Raw genomic sequence first — 19,417 nt, forward strand, 5'->3', positions numbered from 1 at the left:
AATTTCATATAAACAAATAAAAATGTTAGTGTAAATAAATTGACACTCAATAAAGTTTACAAATAATTTTTAAAATATGTATATATCACACAATTAGTTCCGAAAATTTGAGTGAAAATAGATTTTTGATTTTTAATAAAAATCGGATAATCCGGATAAATTTAAATATTTCTGCTAAAAATATTCGGATGTTTATATTTTGTAAGAAATCTGGATAATTTTAAATATTTTTGATAAAAAGTAATCGGGAAATTCAGTTTTTTGAGTAGTTCAATATATCAGCAATAAGAAAATTATATTGATTAAAGAATAAATTATTTTTATTGTTTTACAACTATTTAAGTTTTATGAATAAAAAGACATTTAGTAGTTATTCAATTACTTTTAAATAGTTGTCATCTATAATATTAAAATTGAATTACATTTTTGATATCCTCTTAGCTTTTCTTAAATATTACAACTGTGTCACTCTTATTAATGGTAATCATATTTTATTTAACTAGAATTGGGTTGCACGAAAGCTTCATCAGACGTCCGCTTCCCGCTTCGTAACCAAAATCGGAATCAGAACCTTGTGGAAGCTTATGGAATCTCGTTTCCAAAACGCTTCTTAAATATTCTCTTTAAAAACACATCGGAAGCTTACGATTCCATTTTGGAATCACACTTCTGTTTTAAAAATAAACCAATAAAAATATAAAATCTATTTTTAAATTTATATAAAATCCAAATTTTGATAGTGATAAAATAGAGAGATTAGAAATATACAAATATTAAAACTAATACTATAAATTATCTTTACATATTGAGCTTTATTAAAGATATATCATATATTCAAATATATAGTGTCATTATTTTATGAAATACTAAAATAATTAATATAATAATTTCTTTTAAACTTAATTTATGTGTATTTTCACAGTTTTAATATGAAAGCATTTCAAAATTATGATAAATAAATAAATACTTTATTTTAAATTTAAATCATATAATTCTTAGTTCTAAATTTTATAAAAAAATATTATATATATATATATATATATTTCGCATAAGCGTAATATATGGATATACGTACGCTTTCAACACGTACCCCGCTTCCTAATTTTTCAAAAAATATCGCTTATGCGCTTTCATATGCTTCCGATTTCACGTACCCGTTTATGTTTCCATGACTAAGACCAAAAATGCGAAAACAACAACCGCTAATTTTTTCCTTTTTTTTTTTATTTGCATATCAAAAACAAAATTTAAAGCTTTTCTTTCTAGAAAATAAAGTTGTTGTTTTATATAAAATATTATCATTCTCGTTTATGTTTGCAATTACATTAACAGGTAGAAATGTTGAAGATCATGTTCTTGAATCTTGTTTGTGAAAAATCAAAATTTTTATAACAACAATGTAAAAAGAAAATACAATTGAGGCCTTAAAAGGACATGATGATAGCTTTGAACCTTAAACAATTTCCTATATCAATGTCCAAAAAACACAACTAACCAAAACATATTTAAACTCACAAGTATATATATCCCCTATATGCTTTGTGTTCTCTTCACATCAACATCAATCACTAGAGACAACATTTGTTACAGCGTACCAGACCATTCTCATAGTATACATTGCATCTCTTAAACGCATCTTCTTGTTCATCAAAAACTTTGGTGCTACCACCACAGCTAGTACATGGCACAAACCTTGGATCCCCGCGGCATCCGCAAGCTCCCACGGATTCACAAAGAGGAAACCCTTCTAACATCTCTCTCAGTTCACCTCCATCGTTGAGTTTCTTGACCTTCTCCATTCCACCAATGTGGATTCATCTTATGAACACCTGAGGAAAACAAACCGGTTTCTCTTCTCCTAGTGCAATATGAAGCTCTCCCCTGTATCTAGAGTCCGTTGAGATGTCGCATTCCTCTACCGCAACCTGATACCCTCTCAATACCGTCCTTACACAAGAGCAATCATCCTCACAAGTCTTTCGAATTCCTCTGAGGCTAGTGAAGTACAATGCTATCTTGTTCTTGTCGTCCTCAGTTTCAGACAGTTTTGGTTTCTCTCGCTTGTCTAAAGACTAAGAACTCTGTGAACTCAAACGTACAGATTCAGGTAACCTGATTGGTCTCGTGTCTTTTGCCTAGTTGTTTTGGAGAGGTGTCATTCATGATTGCATAGCGAACATTAACGATGTCATTTCACAAAACTCGGAAGGAGGAAATGGAGAGAGAAATCAGTTATGTTTTAATTGGGCCAAAAGTTTGACGGCCCAAATTGTTATGTTTTCTTTTCACAGAACATATGTTGGGTGGGTTGATTCAACATTTTTTATTTAGGTTAAAAAAAAATTCACATCGAACCGGATACGACAAGATTGTAAAATGTAATACCGGTCACCATGTACAATCTCATACCAGGATTCAAAGTCACAACTCCTTGGTTCTTACAAAATATTTGTTTTTCTTACAAAATTGGAAATCTGAAGAACTAAATACAAACTAGATATTACATCATTAGAGAGGTTAATATAGTAAACGCCACAAGAATCCACAACTTTAATCCCTTCAACTAGCTTTACTCTTCCTCGAGTATCTGATTGAAATGCCATGATCCTTATGAGTATCACAAACATTGAAAATGAGTTGTATGTACTTTTGGATGACCTCAGTTTCAGACGTAATTTTTTTTTATATACTAAATTGATCCTCTGTATATGCAACAGAATATAGCAAAATAGTATTGATCCATATATTAGACATCATCAGAGTTACAAACTAAATACCAATAATCTTAGGTGCTATTTAAGACACTAGTCATTATCTTTGTTTCGGTTGACATTATCATATTGTAGTTTGAACTTACATGACAGTAATGCATATAATAATGTATATGTATTATTAATTACTTGATTAAGATTTAACGGTGTTTACAAATCATATTAAAAATATTTATTTCAAAACAAAATATCAACCAGAATAGTTTAGTGAAGAAAAATTCATATACGATGATGAGTAACTTATTCACATTGATTGTAAGTCTGATGGTGTTTTCATTCTACAAGTATATGGAGATTAAGAATATGAGGATTTGGATTAAATGATTTTTAATAGTTCTGGTTGAAGAAATTTGAAAATTTTCATTGTTGGATTCATTTATCATGTTTTCGATTTGAACTTTTTTTTTCTACTCAAGATTATTGTAACTTTATACCAACCGTATATACAATCAAACATTTCATATTTTAGAATAATTATTTAATAGATCAAATAAATTATAATAGACCAAAGATAACAAAAAAAATAAGAAAATAATATAAAGTTTTGGATATAACCGTTTTCACTATTCAATTGGCATTCAAAGGCTTGCAATATGTGTGTGTGTGTATATATATATGCGGTTTTTCATAAACACAATCTTCATAATGTATCATTTGTTTGCTTGATATGTGTAGTAGATATGTGCAAAATCAGGACAGTTGGATTCCAAATCTTTTAGGTGAATTGAATTGTGTATTCTAAATACTATGTGATTCAAATTAGATAATTTTTGAAATGAAATTCAAACGATCCGAAATTAAAACATTTGGATTTTGGAAGGTAAACAACTCTTGAGCCCATTGATGGACTAGTGATAGATCTTTTTAGAGATGCAAACCTAGAGGTAATCCCAGGAACATTGTTTCCTTTATTGTGTAGGACTATGATAGCATATATTGTGTTATGTAGATCTCAGAACTGGGGAAGATAGTGAATGAGTTTCATATTATGGGTGTATTCGATAGTGAATGAAGCTTTGAGAGCTGCGTTGACTGCTAGGAATATTTTTTTTTATTTGGTGGATGTGGTTGGTTTGACTTAGCTTTGTTTTTCTTTAAAGCTAAATGTTTCTTGTTGAAAATTGTGGGATCTCTGTTTGCTGGAGTTGGTCTTCTCTTTATTATATTCAAAATTAGAGGCAGTATTGAGGCTTTCAAATCTGTGAATTCAGCCACAGCTGCAGGCATGGATAAAGCTGTTGGTACCCTCTAGTTTTTTTCAAGCACGTCTCTCGGATACTCAACTGTCAATGGCACAAGGAAGCCTCAGCCCTCAATCAGGCTCCTTTGAAGAAAACCAACTGAGAAACTCTTCTCGACATATCTCCTCAAGAGATAAATCAAATCTACAAAGTGGTGAAGGCCATTTCTCAGTCTTTGATAATTTACCCATCACCTCCACCCCCACTAATGTAGAGGGTTTTATTTAGTCAGAAGGTGAAGGCGAATTACCTCAATTTATAGCTTTTGGAGCTGTAGAGTTACTACCAAGCACAATGAACTTACCACCACAGTTTCCTTTGAAGATGGGTCCACCAGTCTTTTCTCCTTACTATTACTGGTGCCCTCCAAGCACCTCATCGGTTCACGCACCATCCATCTACTTCGTATCAGTTCCCTCCACTATCCATCGAGTTACCTTTGCTTCCACCTCTTTCCTCCATATTACCTTCATCAGGATCAGATGGGTTCTTGATTCCCTCATCGCCGCTGGATCTCTATGCAATCCTTCCATTACCTTTAGTCCACAGCATACCCATTATTCCAGGTGAATCATCATCATCCTCCCAGCAGATGATGATTCCTATAATGTGTGATCACCCCATCGTTCATATTCCAGTTAGGGTCCTTATGGATATATGCTCGTAGAGTCAAGCTTATCTAGTAAGCGCTGGGCCAACTGGGATGATACCAACGGGCATGCATCCGCTCCCTGTGGAGAAGAACAACTCACTGGTGGAGAAAGGAGCAAGAGAGACACTACGGATGCTCATAAGTGGAGCTAATGCAACCACCTCTGCTCCTTAGAAACACTACGGAAGTGGAGGTCTGTACTCTGTACAATGGGACACGGGAGATGAGTGGTGTGAGCTTGTTTGCACCAATTGGGCTGCAACAACCGAGTGCAGAATGTGAGAATGTGAGCTCAGGCGAAGAAGTACCTGTGCCTCCGAGAGAGCCTGCTGGTTAGCTTTTTTTTTTTTTGGTTCGTTGGAAGTGAAAAAGAATATAGAAAGGGAGCTTGTGGAATCTCATCTCTCGCTTGGTTCTTTGTTTTCGACTTTTTGTTCAGCCACTCTTTTGTTTTCAGGTGTAATTACTATTAGTCTGTTTTTTTTGGTAGCTTGCATATAGTAAATAATAATGAAAGCTATAAGAGATACAGTAAATAATAATGAAAATTAGTTGGCATATTAACCTTTTTGAAACTTACACAAGGTTTCGTAACATTGACGAAGAGGTACATGTACACATGTGTACGTCTACCACAATGGAGACAATACAGTCGTGTACAATAATAGTTAGTGTCATAGTTTCTGTTTCTCAAATTAAAAATAGTAGAGTATTATTATTTCTTACAAAAGCATCTTCATGGTAATTATAGTTGACGTTGAGAGAAACTTAAATCCAAAATCGTGTATAATATCTGATATAATAGCAATCTTTTGCAGTTGCAAGTTGCAACGACACTTGAGTAAAGTTTGTATCATAATCAAAATAAAATATACTCTAGTTCTAGCTTCACATTCAAGCTCTACCGTTCTACCGACTAGGTTAGTAGTATTAGGAAACTGCATGAAAGTTATTCTGAAGACATTTGCTTTGTCATTTTGATGATAACAGCTATTGATTTCTGTATCATCATCGTGCAATAACCTATATTTCATATAGTTTCTCTTTTGGGTTCAATAATTCACATAGTAGTAGGCATGTCTATTTTTTTTTTTTTTTAGTAGGCATGTCTATTATGGGACAGATTTCTCCTCTTGACCTATATATATTCCAAATATTCTCATTTTTGTACACTTTCCAAATATTCTCATATAAATATTTTATTGGGAACAACTTACTTTATTTAAATGGATGAAGAGAGAATAAATAAATATGTAAAAAAAATATTTTATTGGGAACAACTTACTTTATTTTATATAAAGAGAGAATAAATAAATATGTAAAAAAAATTTACAAAAAATCTCAAATATTCTTATAAACTATTTTAAAATCATTCAAAATATGTTACCCAAAAGAAATCTTACTCAATTTACCTAAAAAGCATTAGTTTTATTTATTTATTTCTAACAAAATTCCATTACCAGATTTTTTTTTGGTATAGTTTCATCATCAAAAAATACTTTGGATAATGGTTATTCAATTTTCAGTTATTCCATCTCCATCTCCATCTCCAAATTAAACAGATCTAACCTATAAATTTTTTAGTGATACCATATACTTTTTCGTAAAAAAAAACATATAGCTAACAACTCTATATTATTAAACGCTATACTTCACCTAGGATACTACTGGTATAAATTAGTTAACCAAAACATTGATTAAGATCAAAAACTCAGTTAAATAATAAGAAACCCGTCACATGATCGTCGATTGGATAAAAACCACACCTGGCTATTTCTGTCGTCTAGCGAGATCTGCTGCTTACGCAAGAAGGTTGACCAAACAACTTGATCCGATCGCATCATCTCCACCGTCCGTTTATATAAAAAAATATATTATCCTCTCAGCCCACTTGATCCCAAAATATCAATTAACACTTCACACACACACACACACACACACTTACGCCACTTCTTCCTCCTCCGCGTGTCCTTCTCTCTTCCAGTCTATCTCTCTCCCGCTTCCGATCTCTTCTTCTGTGTTAGTTTGGATCTGTTATTGAGATTCGTGTTCTCGATTTCGAATTTCTATCTCTCTCTCTCTGTTTGTATTAGTTTTGGATCTGCTAGGTTCGTCTTGAGATTCGTGTAGTTGAAAATCGATCTTATTGATTGTTTGATTCGTATATACTCGATTTGGAATTGAAATTGATTTCGTTGCTTCGGTGCGGTTTTGAATTTGTTTATCCCGATGACGATGGAGGATCCGGATATCAAGAAGTGCAGATTGAGCGCCGTAACCGTCGATGACGTCATCGAGCAAGTCATGCCTTACATAACCGATCCCAAAGACCGAGACTCCGCCTCCCTCGTGTGCCGGAGGTGGTTCGGGATCGACTCCGAGACGAGGGAGCACGTGACCATGGCACTCTGCTACACCTCGACCCCCGATCGTCTCAGCCGGAGGTTTCCGAATCTGAGGTCGATCAAGCTCAAAGGGAAGCCGAGAGCCGCTATGTTCAATCTCATCCCGGAGAACTGGGGAGGGTTCGTTACCCCCTGGGTCAACGAGATTGCTTCGTCGCTGAGGAGGCTTAAATCTGTGCATTTTAGGCGGATGATTGTGAGCGATTTGGATCTTGATGTTTTGGCTAAGTCGAGGTTGGATGAGCTCGAGGCTTTGAAGCTTGATAAGTGCTCGGGTTTCTCTACTGATGGACTTTTCAGCATCGTTAAGCACTGCAGGTAACTCTTAACTGATTTTATTTCTTTGTAGCTTATAGGATATGATTCTTAAGGTTTTTAACCATACTTTTGCAACTCTCTTTATATTCATATAAGGACAGTTCTCATTACCTACTTTGTTTGAAGATCTCTTGTGTCTTTAGCAGAAGAAAATTTGGTGCTTTATTTGATTTCTGAATACACTTTACACAGCTTGTGGTTATGCATAAATAAATAGTAAAAGTATTCATCTCTGATATTTGTAGTTTCTAGGAGTTCATGTTTGTCGTGTGTTTCTTGCATACTTAATGCCTGCAACCTAAGAAAATTATTCAATTGTGGCAGTAGAAACCCTTGGTGCGGACATTATTTGGTTTCCTGAACTTCTGTTTATGGATAATTAGCTACAAGCTTGATATCGCCATCTGCAAAAAAAAAAAAAAAAAAATGTCTCATGTGTCTTTAGCTCAATTTGGTAAAGTAGAAACTTTGGTGATATGTTTGTTGAACCCGACTTTATTTAATTTCTTACTGCACTTTTTACTTGTGGTTTTGCATAGATAGCGGAAGTATTAAAATCTAATATTTGTAGTTTCTAGGAGTTCATGTTTACCGTGTCCTTCTTGCATCCTTAATGGCTCTGTGCCTGCAACCTAAGCAAATTATTAATTGGGGGAAGTAGACACCTTGGTGTGGAATTTATTGGGGTAAATCCATTTCTGTCTGTGGATAATTAGCAACAAGATTGATAGATAATTAGCAACAAGATTGATATTTGTCATCTGCAAAAAAAAAAAATGTCTTTGGGAGTTCATGTTTATAATGGCGTTCTTGAGTTCATGTTTATGCATATGCAGTTTAAAGCTGAAAATACAATTATCTTGAGTTCATGTTTATCGTGTCCTTCTTGCATCCTTAATTGCGCTGCCGTTGTTATGCCAATTAATCAATTGGGGAAGTAGAAACCTTGGGGCAGATTTTATTTGGTTTCCTCCACATCTGTTTATGGATAGTTAGCAAAAAGATTTATATTAGCTAACTGCAGAAGTTCATGTATATAATGGCCTTCTTGCATCCTTGATTTGATTGGTTTGGTAAGCTGAAAATCCAATCATCTTGAGTTGTTTCTCACTTTATTCATGTCTCTGTCTGTTTTCCTGACAGGAAAATAAAAACATTGTTAATGGAAGAAAGTTCTTTCGTTGAAAAGGATGGTAAATGGCTTCATGAGCTTGCTCTGCACAACACATCTCTTGAGATTCTAAATTTCTACATGACTGAGTTTGCAAAAATCAATGGCAAAGACTTGGAAAGCATAGCTAGAAATTGCCGCTCTCTGATTTCTGTGAAGGTTGGTGACTTTGAGATGTTGGAACTAGTCGGGTTCTTTAAAGCTGCTACTAATCTCGAAGAGTTTTGTGGTGGCTCCTTAAATGAAGAAATTGGAAGGCCGGAGAAGTATATGAATCTGACTTTCCCTCCAAAACTATGTTGTCTGGGCCTCTCTTACATGGGACCTAATGAAATGCCAATACTGTTTCCATTCGCTGCCCAAATCCGGAAGCTGGATCTGATCTATGCATTGCTCGCAACTGAGGATCATTGTACTCTAATTCAAAAGTGTCCTAATTTAGAAGTTCTCGAGGTAAATTTGAACGCAATATCTGTTCTTTAGACTATTCAATTATCCTATATGCATTGATTTTGCAAGTGTATAAAATGTGGTAGACGAGGGATGTGAATGCAATATATTTGACTGACAATTTTTGCTGTATTTCAGACAAGGAATGTAATCGGAGATAGGGGTCTAGAGGTTCTTGGACAGTGCTGTAAGAAGTTGAAGCGGCTAAGGATCGAACGGGGTGAAGATGAACAAGGAATGGAGGATGAAGAAGGATTGGTCTCACAAAGAGGATTAGTAGCTTTGGCTCAGGGCTGCCAGGAGCTAGAATACATGGCGGTGTATGTCTCAGATATAACCAACGAGTCTCTCGAAAGCATAGGCACATATCTGAAAAACCTCTGTGACTTCCGCCTCGTCTTACTCGACCAAGAAGAGAGAATAACAGATCTGCCACTGGACAACGGAGTCCGATCCCTCTTGATCGGATGCAAGAAACTCAGACGGTTTGCATTCTATCTCAGGCAAGGCGGCTTAACCGACGTGGGGTTAAGCTACATCGGACAGTACAGTCCAAACGTGAGGTGGATGCTTCTCGGTTACGTTGGTGAATCAGACGAAGGCCTGATGGAGTTCTCAAGAGGATGCCCTAAACTACAGAAGTTAGAGATGAGAGGCTGTTGCTTCAGTGAGAGAGCAATCGCTGCAGCGGTACTGAAACTGCCATCGCTGAGATACCTGTGGGTACAAGGCTACAGAGCATCGACGACAGGACAAGACCTGAGGCTAATGTCTAGACCTTACTGGAACATAGAGCTGATTCCGGCAAGAAAAGTCCCGGAAGTGAATCAGCTAGGAGAGGTAAGAGAGATGGAGCATCCGGCTCATATACTGGCTTACCACTCTCTGGCTGGTGAGAGAACAGATTGTCCACCAACTGTTAAAGTCCTGAGGGAGGCATGATGATGATTCAAAGCAGGTTTGTATATAAAGATTTGGTTTTGAGGATTCCATGAACTGTGTCGAATGGATTCTATTTTTTCTTTCTCCTTCTTGTTTGTATTGTCTGTAGTTTTGAGAGATTACATAAGACATTTTTTGAGAGATTGAAATAAGAAGAGAGAAACTAGTCTCTTCAGAATATTTCCTTATATGTTTTGTGATTTCTCTAATTAGTGGCCCTAAACCTCTGAGACAATGATAGGCTCTCTCGAGTCAGAAAGAGCTAGTCCACATATGTATTCACCAACCATGCTCAGGTTTGGATCCTCCTGATACTGGCTCCACGCTGACTCAAACTGTAACCTTTTGCACCTGCGAGAGACGAAGCTAAAATAAGAAAAACAAACACAGAGTTGAACCATCTTTGGCAGTGCATTTGATAAGCTTATATAGAATCATACTCGCGGAGTAGCTTCAAGATACGGAGGATAAGCCGTCTAATCTCGTCACGCTCCTTACGCATGGATGACTCTTTGTACAAGGAAACAAGCTCATCCACCAATCTGAAAGTCCAAAAAATCATTGACATGATTGATGTTGAAGAGTGGATTCTACAAGTCACTGCTGATGTATAGTGTTTAGAGAGGGTTAAACCTTGTGAACACAGGCGAGTTTCTAATCCATGTCAACCTCACAACCGTCTCCACTCTCTCAAGAACCTAATATGATGGCATTTGCAGGTAGTGGAATTATCAACCTAACATTCATAACAAATGTGAAACACAGAACATACCAACAAAACGGTTTCGGCATCATCTGAATGCATCCACTGGAAGAAAAGAGGGAAGAACCGTCGCAAATGAGCAAGCAAGAAAAGCCCCAAAGAGTTTAAGAGTGGCTCAACGAATGTTAACCAAGCTATACGTCTCTCTTTGTTTCTTGGTTGACGTTCTAGATGACCAAGCATCTCATTCATGATCCTCTCGTGCCTACAAAGAAGAAGATAAGCACGCCACGAAAATGAACCCAATGTTATTTGATAAAAAGAGAGAATAAGAGAAGATTTACCTACCATGAGCTACGAGGATTATTAGGATGCAGTTTAGTGACAAGGAGCACAGATAACTCCACTACATGAACCCAAATCTCGTCATCAGAAGCTATGTTCTGGCAACACGCATCAAGAACCACATCTCCATACGAACCGAGGTCACCTGAACTCATAGTTTTAGCAATGTGCACAAAACTTATCATACCCTGTCTCTGTCATCAAACAAAGAGAGCAACACAACATCAAACTCACTATAGCCTTAAAGCTACGAGCAGATAGAAAGCTATTAGAAGTTCCCAAAGGACTTACTTTGACATCAGGAGACCAATGGTCAAGTGCTGTCAAAACACATGGAACCACCAAGTTGCAAACTTTCGCCAGATTCGGTTTATCGACCTATCAAAATCATTCAAAACACTAACACAATCAAATCATAACAGAACCTTAAAGGTTAGATCTTTACATCATAAACATAAACTCAGACCTGAGTCACAAACCACATGAGCTGGTGAGAAGCCAAGATGGCGTAACCAACTGGCTTTCTCGCCATAGCAGCAGCTGAAACATCATCCTCTCCATCACCGTCCTTACCCATTGAGCTGCTCCCTTCGATTCCATCTTTCAGCTCCGGCAAAACAACCGGCAACAACTCAATCACCAACCTCTTGTTCTCACCGGAATAATAATCACGCGAGATCTCTGAAAAAGCTGACTCCCCTGCGACGGAGAGGCTTTCGGGGATCCACGAGAGGAGTTCGTGAGCAGAGGATCGAGAAGAAGAGAGGAGGGCGCAAGCAAGTGCGAGGCTTTTGATCGTAGCGAGACTCTGTTCTTCATCCAGTAGTCGAGGAGGAGGAGAAGTGTTTGGTAACAGAGACAAGAGTATGTCTTTGGGTGATACTTTGCTGTTCGCTTGCGGTGTGTACTGAGTTCGTCTGAGAGTCTCTGCTATTGGTTCTGATACTCTGAATCGTCAAAACAGAGTTCACAAATTAGGGTTCTTTCTAGCGAGAAACAGAGTACAAGAGAGAGAGAGAGAGAGAGAGAGGGGTTACTCACCGGAGAAGACGGCTATGGAGGTCAGTAGAGGTTGTGTTTGACATTTTTTCAAAAAGCAAAAGTTTGCAAAGTTCGTATCTTTAGCCTTTAGGGTGCAATTCAATCGGTGTTTTGTGATTCCATAGATCGATTTCAATGTGTTTTATTTAATTCTTTCAGAAAAAAATCTGAATTTCTACGTTCTTATATTGAAGAACCGGACCGGACATGAAAGTCAGATTCTTTTTAGGCCGGTCCGGTCAAGAGGGAACCGACCAAGACCAGAGACTAAGCCAAGTAGTTTACACAACGAGAAGCCTGGGTTCATTTTGGAAGACAAGAACATGAAGAAGTGTGAATGAATACAAGTAAAACAAACATATCACATACACCAAGACAAAGTGAAACCAGTTTGGTAGTAACCCTTTTTTTTAAAGTTGACATTGGTTGGAGAATTCAAATTTTTAAGATTCAGGTACAGCTTCTACAGCAGCAGCTTCAGCAGTAGCAGCAGAGCGTTTGATGGAAGCAGATTTGATGAGGTGATTGTAACTTCCTTTCTCCTTGAAAAGCTGGGCGAAATGGTGTTTGCAGTACAGTATCCCCTCGAGAGCTGCGTAGTTGGATGGAGAAAGCGCACAGCCTCCATGTGAACATTTGAAGCAGGACTTATGGTAACACTGGCTCTCCACAGTCACCTGTGGTTAAAACAGAACAAGAAGATATAAGAACCGACTGTGTAGAAAGATCTCTAAGTTCCTTACTGTAAAATGCTCTAAGTTTTACTGTGAATGTATTTAATGTTGTATTAACCTTTTCGATAGGATACACGGTTTTATTGCAAGTAGCGCATTTGTCTTGAGTTCCAGAGAACATTCCAGCAACTCGGCTAGGTGTCCTTGTCTGAGGAACCAAGAAGAGTCATGATGTTACTAACTAAATAAGAAGATGGAGCTATATTGTTAAGAGACGGTGTTTTACCAGCTCGGGAGCTGGCTTGTCAGTTAATGGCTTTGCAGCTGTGAAGGGAAATAAAGTTTGAAGATAAAAAAAAAAAGTAAAGTGAGAACACCACAAGCAAGTAAAGGGCGTTGAATCCAAAAGGTAAGAAAAGAAGAGGAAGTACATACGTGACTGAAAGTTCTTGTTGAAGCTACCAGTCTCCTTGAAGAGCTGCTCAAAATGAGGCTTACAGTACAACACACCTTCCATTGATGAGTAATTGCTCAGCTGTCAAAAAAAAAAAACCATCAACACATTTTAAACTTTGGATCCCATAAAAAAAAGCAGAGAAATCCATGAACCCCTTGACTCATAACTCTCACCATTTAGAGAATTTCTTGATGAAACATATCACTGAACTATTATTAACTATGCTTATGTGAAAAAAAAAAAAAAAACTATGCTTATGGGAAAACAAAAAGCAAAAAGAGAGCAAAAAAAAACTGACTTGAAGAGTGGTTTTGCAGTGAGAGCACTTGAAGCAAGACTTGTGAAATGTCACTCCATCAGCTGAGAGAAGCTCCATTGGGTACACCGTCTTCTCACACGCTCTGCATTTCTGTTGAGTTCCCGTAAACGACATCGTTTTTGTGTTTGGCCTTGTCCTCCTCAGATCTCTTATGCTCAAAGTCAAAGCTCACTACACAGTACTACACCACCAAAAATAGCTAATTCAAAAGCAGAACAGAGAGACTTTTCCACATTCAATCAGATGATTTGGTGATTTAAATCAGAAATTCAGAGCAAAAAGATTGCTTCTTTCTTGTCCTAACAGGAACTACAAGAAACAAAAAAAAAAGCTAACTTTAACAAAATGAAGAAAGGAGAAGTCTTTTACCTCTTCGTCGATCTGATCGTGAAGAAGATGAAAGTGAAGAAGAAAATGAAAGGTTAATGATTATTGCATTGAGCTTTGGAAGAGACAGTGGGGTTCCACTTTGCCCGGTCTAATTTTTTTTTTTAATTTAATATGTAACAGCATATCATTCATTGTTGTTAATCAAGTTAATAATATTCGACTGAGAGATGATTAAGCAGTGGTTATTAGTTGACTAATCATATACTCCTTGTTAGTAAGCAAACATAATGATATCATGAAACTATAATATTCTGTATACTTCTTCAAAAAAAAATTGTTTAGAGAAATGGTCTCACTAGTAATAAACACACATTTTGTTTCAAAAATAGCACACAGATTTTTTCCCTAAAATAACATTAATTTTTTTAAAGATTTAGTGATTAAAAGTTTAAGATAAAATTCCTTGTTAGTAAGCAAACATAATGATATCATGAAACTATAATAATCTGTATACTTCTTCAAAAAAAAATTGTTTAGAGAAATGGTCTCACTAGTAATAAACACACATTTTGTTTCAAAAATAGCACACACATTTTTTCCCTAAAATAACATTAATTTTTTTAAAGATTTAGTGATTAAAAGTTTAAGATACAATTAGATTTTGATCTACGCGTCCGTGCGGATGTATTTTTTTAAAAAAATATGTTGCTATTTGTTTTTCATGTCATTATTTGAAGTTCGGCAAAAAAAACCTACATCCGAAGAATAGAACCGATCTAGATCCAAAAAATAGTACAAAATCCGAATCGAAATTGAATAAATATCCGAATTATTCAAAATTTTGGTATTTAGAAAACTAAAACCTAATCCGATCTGGACCAAAATATTTTGGGTATCCAAATATATCTGAAATAGATTTATATACTTATATATATTAATAATTTTTAGATTCAATGTATATAAAACATCCAAATACATGTAATATTTGTAAATTGATTTAAATACTGAAAAATATATACAAATAGTCAAAAGTAAATATCTAAAATAGTTAAAGTATACTCAAAACATCAAAATACTTAGAATAATTATTGATTCTCTCTCCAAATATTTAAACCAAATCAATTTATATGTTAAGTTTAGGTACTCTGACATATGTTATTCAAATATGTAATATATTATTTTTTTATAGATTTGAGAAATTTAAAGTATATAATAAATTTTAATTTTTTAAAAAAAATAATTTAAACGAGTTATCTAAATCCAAACCGAACTCAAATGGGTACAAGAACGCTCACCCTTGTCATTATTATATATCATATATGTGCCGTCATATAATTAATCGTATTTTATACATATCATCGTATAAGTAATCATATAATTAATAGTATTTCATATGTATCATCATATAAATAATCACATATATTATATTTAAAAAAAAATTAATGTGAAATATAAAAACCATAATTTAAGTTGTTGTTTAAAACTGGGCTTTGTATTGTATTTTTCTTATGTATATTGGAAACATTTTTTATAAAGGTTATTGGAAAATATTTTAGTAAAAATCAATTTTGAATATATATATATATATATATATATATTTTTTTTTTGAATGAATGTTTGATATAAATCAATTTAAATTATTATTTTGATTTGAAGTATGTATATCAAGTAACATAAGTTCATTACTTTTTAATATAATATAGTGGACTTCCAATTTTTCTTTCCAACATAGGCACATTATTATTTTTTTAATATATTGTTATCCATGTTTTTAAACAAAATTATATTTCTTGTTTCTACTGTTACTATGTTTTCAAATAATTCGTAATGGTATTTTCACTTTAATAAGATAGATATAGCTAGGAAGCACAATTAGATTAAGAGAAGGATTTGAAATAGCTTTGTCATTTTACACTCTACTTAATACTATTTTGGGGAATTTTCATGTATTATTTTGTCATAGATTCTTTTTGATCTATTTAGGAATTTATCCTTTGATTTACCCTATAATAGGATTTTAAAGGAATACAAAATATGGTATGAGAAGAATATAAAGAATGAATTACAAATCTGCAAAAACGTGGAAATTCTTGGAGTCAACGACGATGAGCCTGAGAGCTGCAATGGTGGCAGCAACAGACATGAAACTGAAGAAGACTACGTTAAGCCAATGCCATAGCTTTTGCATAGTATTGAGCTTATCGTTCTTGGCCTTATAGTACATGTGGTTGGCTAGAATGAATGTAAGAGGTATTGTGCTCACTGCACCAGTGAGGCTCATGAAGTCCCCTAGGAACGGCAAGAGCGCCGAGAGTAGCGTGCTCACCGCTAGGTACCCGCCTCGAGCCATGATCCTAAACATCAAGTTCTTCAACACAAATGTGCCTCCTTTGATCCCAAACTTTGTGTCCATATACTCATATGTTGGACTCGCAAAAATCTAAAAACAAAGAATTTATTAAGATATGAGTTATTTAGGACATACAATTGCAAATAGACTCAAGACTCAGGATTGACAATCGACTATCCATTTAGTTATTTGGGGTTTTTGAGTTTTCAAGTTTTCGAATACAGTTTTGTTGTCTCATTCGTGTTTTATATATGTTTGGTTCAGATTTAGTTAATAATTGTTTGAGTTCAGGTATATTTTATAATTTTGTCGGACTCAATTCACATCTAAGTTCGGTTAATTTTGATTCAGATTCATATATTTTAAATATTGTATCAAAATAAATATAAATTAGATATTTAAAGTATCCATTTAGCTTTTAAATACTTTCTTTCGGATGCTAATTTGGATTTTTGGGGTTTCCAGATTATCCATTCAAATTTGGTTAATAACAATTTGATTAGATTGAGCATACACCGAATTGAACTACCCTACAAGATCCTTTCGGATCTTTCACATTTTGGAAAGTATGGATTTTGGTTTAGAATATAGGTTTGAGTTTGGACTTTGGCCTTTGGGTATTATGCCCACTAGACTCAGAGTCGAATATACGTTGAAACGGTCATGCAAAGAAACTTACGTGCAAACAGATAACTGTCTGAAGGAAAGCTGAGATGTTAGCAAGGGCTTTGACCCAGACTGGACCATTTACGTTGTTAAGCAGATAGGTGGAGGTCGAGGATCCGTAAGCCCAATACCCAATGAACATAACTGCGTACATTGGTAAAAGACCTAGTGTGAACTGAAAGTATAGAGCCTTCACCATATTTCTCACAACAGGTTGCTTCACTGTCGCCTATCAAAGCCAGATAATATAAGAAAGATCATTTATGTGTCTGCATTTTCATATAAACAACAACAATAAAATCACATTTTATTACAATATTATAACAGTTTCAAAACAATCTCAACCTGAATTTCTGGAAGCATCCCTGTGTTGAATACAAAAACAAGATTGGCGGCAGCAGCTGTGATGGTAAATAGTTTGCTTAATGATGATCCTTTTATCTCGTAATCTCTTGAATGTGGTGTTTTCACTCCTAAATATAATAAAAAGAAGATATAGCTATAAGGTTCATAAGTATGTTTTGAAGCTAAAGCATGATCATCATTTATGTTCTATACCATCTTTAACAGATAGAACGATTGCCACAATGATGAAGATGAGACTGAGGATGGTCGAAACTCCAAGCCAGATCCCTAGAGCCGATAAGTGAGGAACACCAATGGCGAAAAAAGCACATACCAGACCAGCAATAGCTATAAAGTAAGGTAGCTTCATGGTATGATCATCCTTAAAAAGAACATAAACAGCCTGCAGAAACAGAACACACTCCAAACTGACTAACTTGGCTCACACGGAATGAAGAATCAAAAATCAGGAATCCAGATGTTTACTACCTTTAAAGCAGAACCAGCTAGGATGATAAATCCACAATTAATCATGAAAAGATTGACATATTGCAATCCCCAAGTAACACAATAAGCCTTTCTACCTGAATAAAAAAGAAAAAAGAGAACAATCATTTCATGAAAGCAAGAACAGAGAAGAGAAACAGAGCATGTTTGGTTTTCTTACCGTAAATAAATCCGGCTAGGTCTCTATAGCGAATGTGCCTTTTGCCACCAAACTCATGAAGCTTGGCTACAAGAATATTAGCATAGAGAGAGATAGCAGAAGCAAGAATGAGACCAAGCACACCACCAACCCAACCTAAAGGAACCATTACGGTTCCTGAAAACCCCAACACATACGCGTTGTTTATACCGGTTGTCAGAACGAACGCCACCTGAAACCATGAATCTGTACATCCAACAAAGCATACTGTAAAGCTTCCCAAAATGTGATCTCAGATTATGAAAAGCACTATTGTATGTTACTATATTCAGTAAGTCTCTTTAAATAGCAAGATAAAAAGGAAGGGGGGAGTCAACAAATGACAAACCGCTGCTAATCTGATGAGCAGTGTCAGGGACTTCGATATCAAAATGTTCTCCACCATTTACGTTGCTTGTGCGACTCTTAGCTCCTGTGGCATTCATGATTTTTGGCACTTGTAGTCTTTGGAGCTAAGAGCATTTTTTACCCTTTATAATGTTTTGCTAAGACGTTCCTCGACCACATGAAAAAGGTGCCAGTTTATTATTTTGCTTTTAAAGTAGTGGCCATACTATTTCTTTCTCAATCATTCATCTGATTTTTCATAGTAGTAGTCGCTATTTAAACCGCACATGCATGATTAAGAGTCAAATAAATACCTACATATGGTCCCAACGAGCTGCCGTCTAGTGTTAACCCACCTATTTAAGCTACCGTCCCGTATGATCGTGAGCTTCAACTACTAAGTCACATCAAAATTATTGCAAGGAAGATACAAGACAGGATGAAGTGAATACTACAACTAGAAACTAAAAAGTTTCAAAGATAGTATAGAGACATATGTTGAAATCAATGTGCCAAACTACATACATTTTGTAGTTTCTTCTTTAATGTTTCTGAATTTGGTCGGCCATTGGTCAATATCACAACACAAAGTGGGTCACTACAAGAAAACACGCAGATACTGAGGGACTTTTTTCTCAGTATATCGTCTGAATAACCGTATTCCGACGACATACCGAGGAAAAATGTCCTAGAAAAAAACTCCTCGAAATTTTATTTTCCCTCGAAATTTCTTTGAAATTTTCTGACTGAATTTCGAGGAACAATAGTTCTGAGGAAACTGTGAGGACGAGGATTCGTCACAAAGTCCTCAAAATTTTTCTAGGGACGTGGTCGTCGAAATATTCTGAGGGAACCTTTTCCTCGGAATTTTCAAAAAATAAATAAAAAAAAATATTAATTTTTTAATGCAATTCGAAAATATAAAATATAAAATAAAAATTGAAATTGAAAATATATTAGATAATATTATTCAAAATTGTACAAATTAAAATATATTAAAAATTAGTTTTAATAAATAAAAATTTTAAAAATCACAAAAAATAGTTTAATAATTACTATATATAGTTTTTAGTATACATGATTTATACATATATATATTTTTAAAATAAAATTTATAAAAAACGTTTTATTATTACTGTAAACTTTAAAAACGTTTTAATATATATAAAAATAATTTAATAATTACAAAAATAATTTAGATATA

At 35.0% G+C, this 19,417-nt stretch overlaps 4 protein-coding genes and 2 pseudogenes across 4 annotated transcripts; 2 read left to right on the forward strand and 4 right to left on the reverse strand.

Moving 5' to 3' along the window:
- Positions 1-1,568: 1,568 nt before the first annotated feature.
- LOC130510009 (uncharacterized protein At5g39865-like) lies at positions 1,569-2,603 on the reverse strand (annotated as a pseudogene).
- Positions 2,604-4,060: 1,457 nt separating this feature from the next.
- Positions 4,061-5,001, forward strand: LOC130510010 (uncharacterized; annotated as a pseudogene).
- A 1,581-nt stretch (positions 5,002-6,582) lies between these two features.
- Positions 6,583-10,138, forward strand: LOC108847297 (coronatine-insensitive protein 1). The gene is made up of 3 exons (XM_018620504.2): positions 6,583-7,387; positions 8,531-9,011; positions 9,147-10,138. Exons 1-3 carry the CDS (start codon positions 6,894-6,896, stop codon positions 9,948-9,950), a joined length of 1,779 nt encoding a protein of 592 aa, XP_018476006.1. The 5' UTR covers positions 6,583-6,893; the 3' UTR covers positions 9,951-10,138.
- LOC130509058 (uncharacterized protein At2g39910-like) lies at positions 10,003-12,218 on the reverse strand. Its single transcript, XM_057004614.1, has 8 exons — positions 12,040-12,218; positions 11,465-11,945; positions 11,290-11,376; positions 11,002-11,192; positions 10,723-10,918; positions 10,584-10,648; positions 10,391-10,492; positions 10,003-10,301 (listed from the first exon to the last, which is right to left on the reverse strand). The coding sequence occupies exons 1-8, from the start codon at positions 12,081-12,083 to the stop codon at positions 10,169-10,171; spliced, it is 1,299 nt and encodes a 432-aa protein (XP_056860594.1). The 5' UTR covers positions 12,084-12,218; the 3' UTR covers positions 10,003-10,168.
- Positions 12,219-12,363: 145 nt separating this feature from the next.
- On the reverse strand, positions 12,364-14,005 carry LOC108847299 (LIM domain-containing protein WLIM2a). Its single transcript, XM_018620506.2, has 6 exons — positions 13,859-14,005; positions 13,469-13,670; positions 13,149-13,248; positions 13,000-13,037; positions 12,832-12,921; positions 12,364-12,716 (listed from the first exon to the last, which is right to left on the reverse strand). Exons 2-6 carry the CDS (start codon positions 13,601-13,603, stop codon positions 12,483-12,485), a joined length of 597 nt encoding a protein of 198 aa, XP_018476008.1. The 5' UTR covers positions 13,604-13,670; positions 13,859-14,005; the 3' UTR covers positions 12,364-12,482.
- Positions 14,006-15,797: 1,792 nt separating this feature from the next.
- Positions 15,798-18,449, reverse strand: LOC108847022 (proline transporter 3). Its single transcript, XM_018620192.2, has 7 exons — positions 18,215-18,449; positions 17,848-18,072; positions 17,670-17,764; positions 17,394-17,583; positions 17,181-17,308; positions 16,849-17,064; positions 15,798-16,259 (listed from the first exon to the last, which is right to left on the reverse strand). Exons 1-7 carry the CDS (start codon positions 18,309-18,311, stop codon positions 15,882-15,884), a joined length of 1,329 nt encoding a protein of 442 aa, XP_018475694.2. The 5' UTR covers positions 18,312-18,449; the 3' UTR covers positions 15,798-15,881.
- Between the last annotated feature and the right edge of the window lie 968 nt (positions 18,450-19,417).

This window comes from Raphanus sativus, chromosome 3, assembly GCF_000801105.2.
Source record: "Raphanus sativus cultivar WK10039 chromosome 3, ASM80110v3, whole genome shotgun sequence".
Classification (NCBI taxonomy): domain Eukaryota; kingdom Viridiplantae; phylum Streptophyta; class Magnoliopsida; order Brassicales; family Brassicaceae; genus Raphanus; species Raphanus sativus.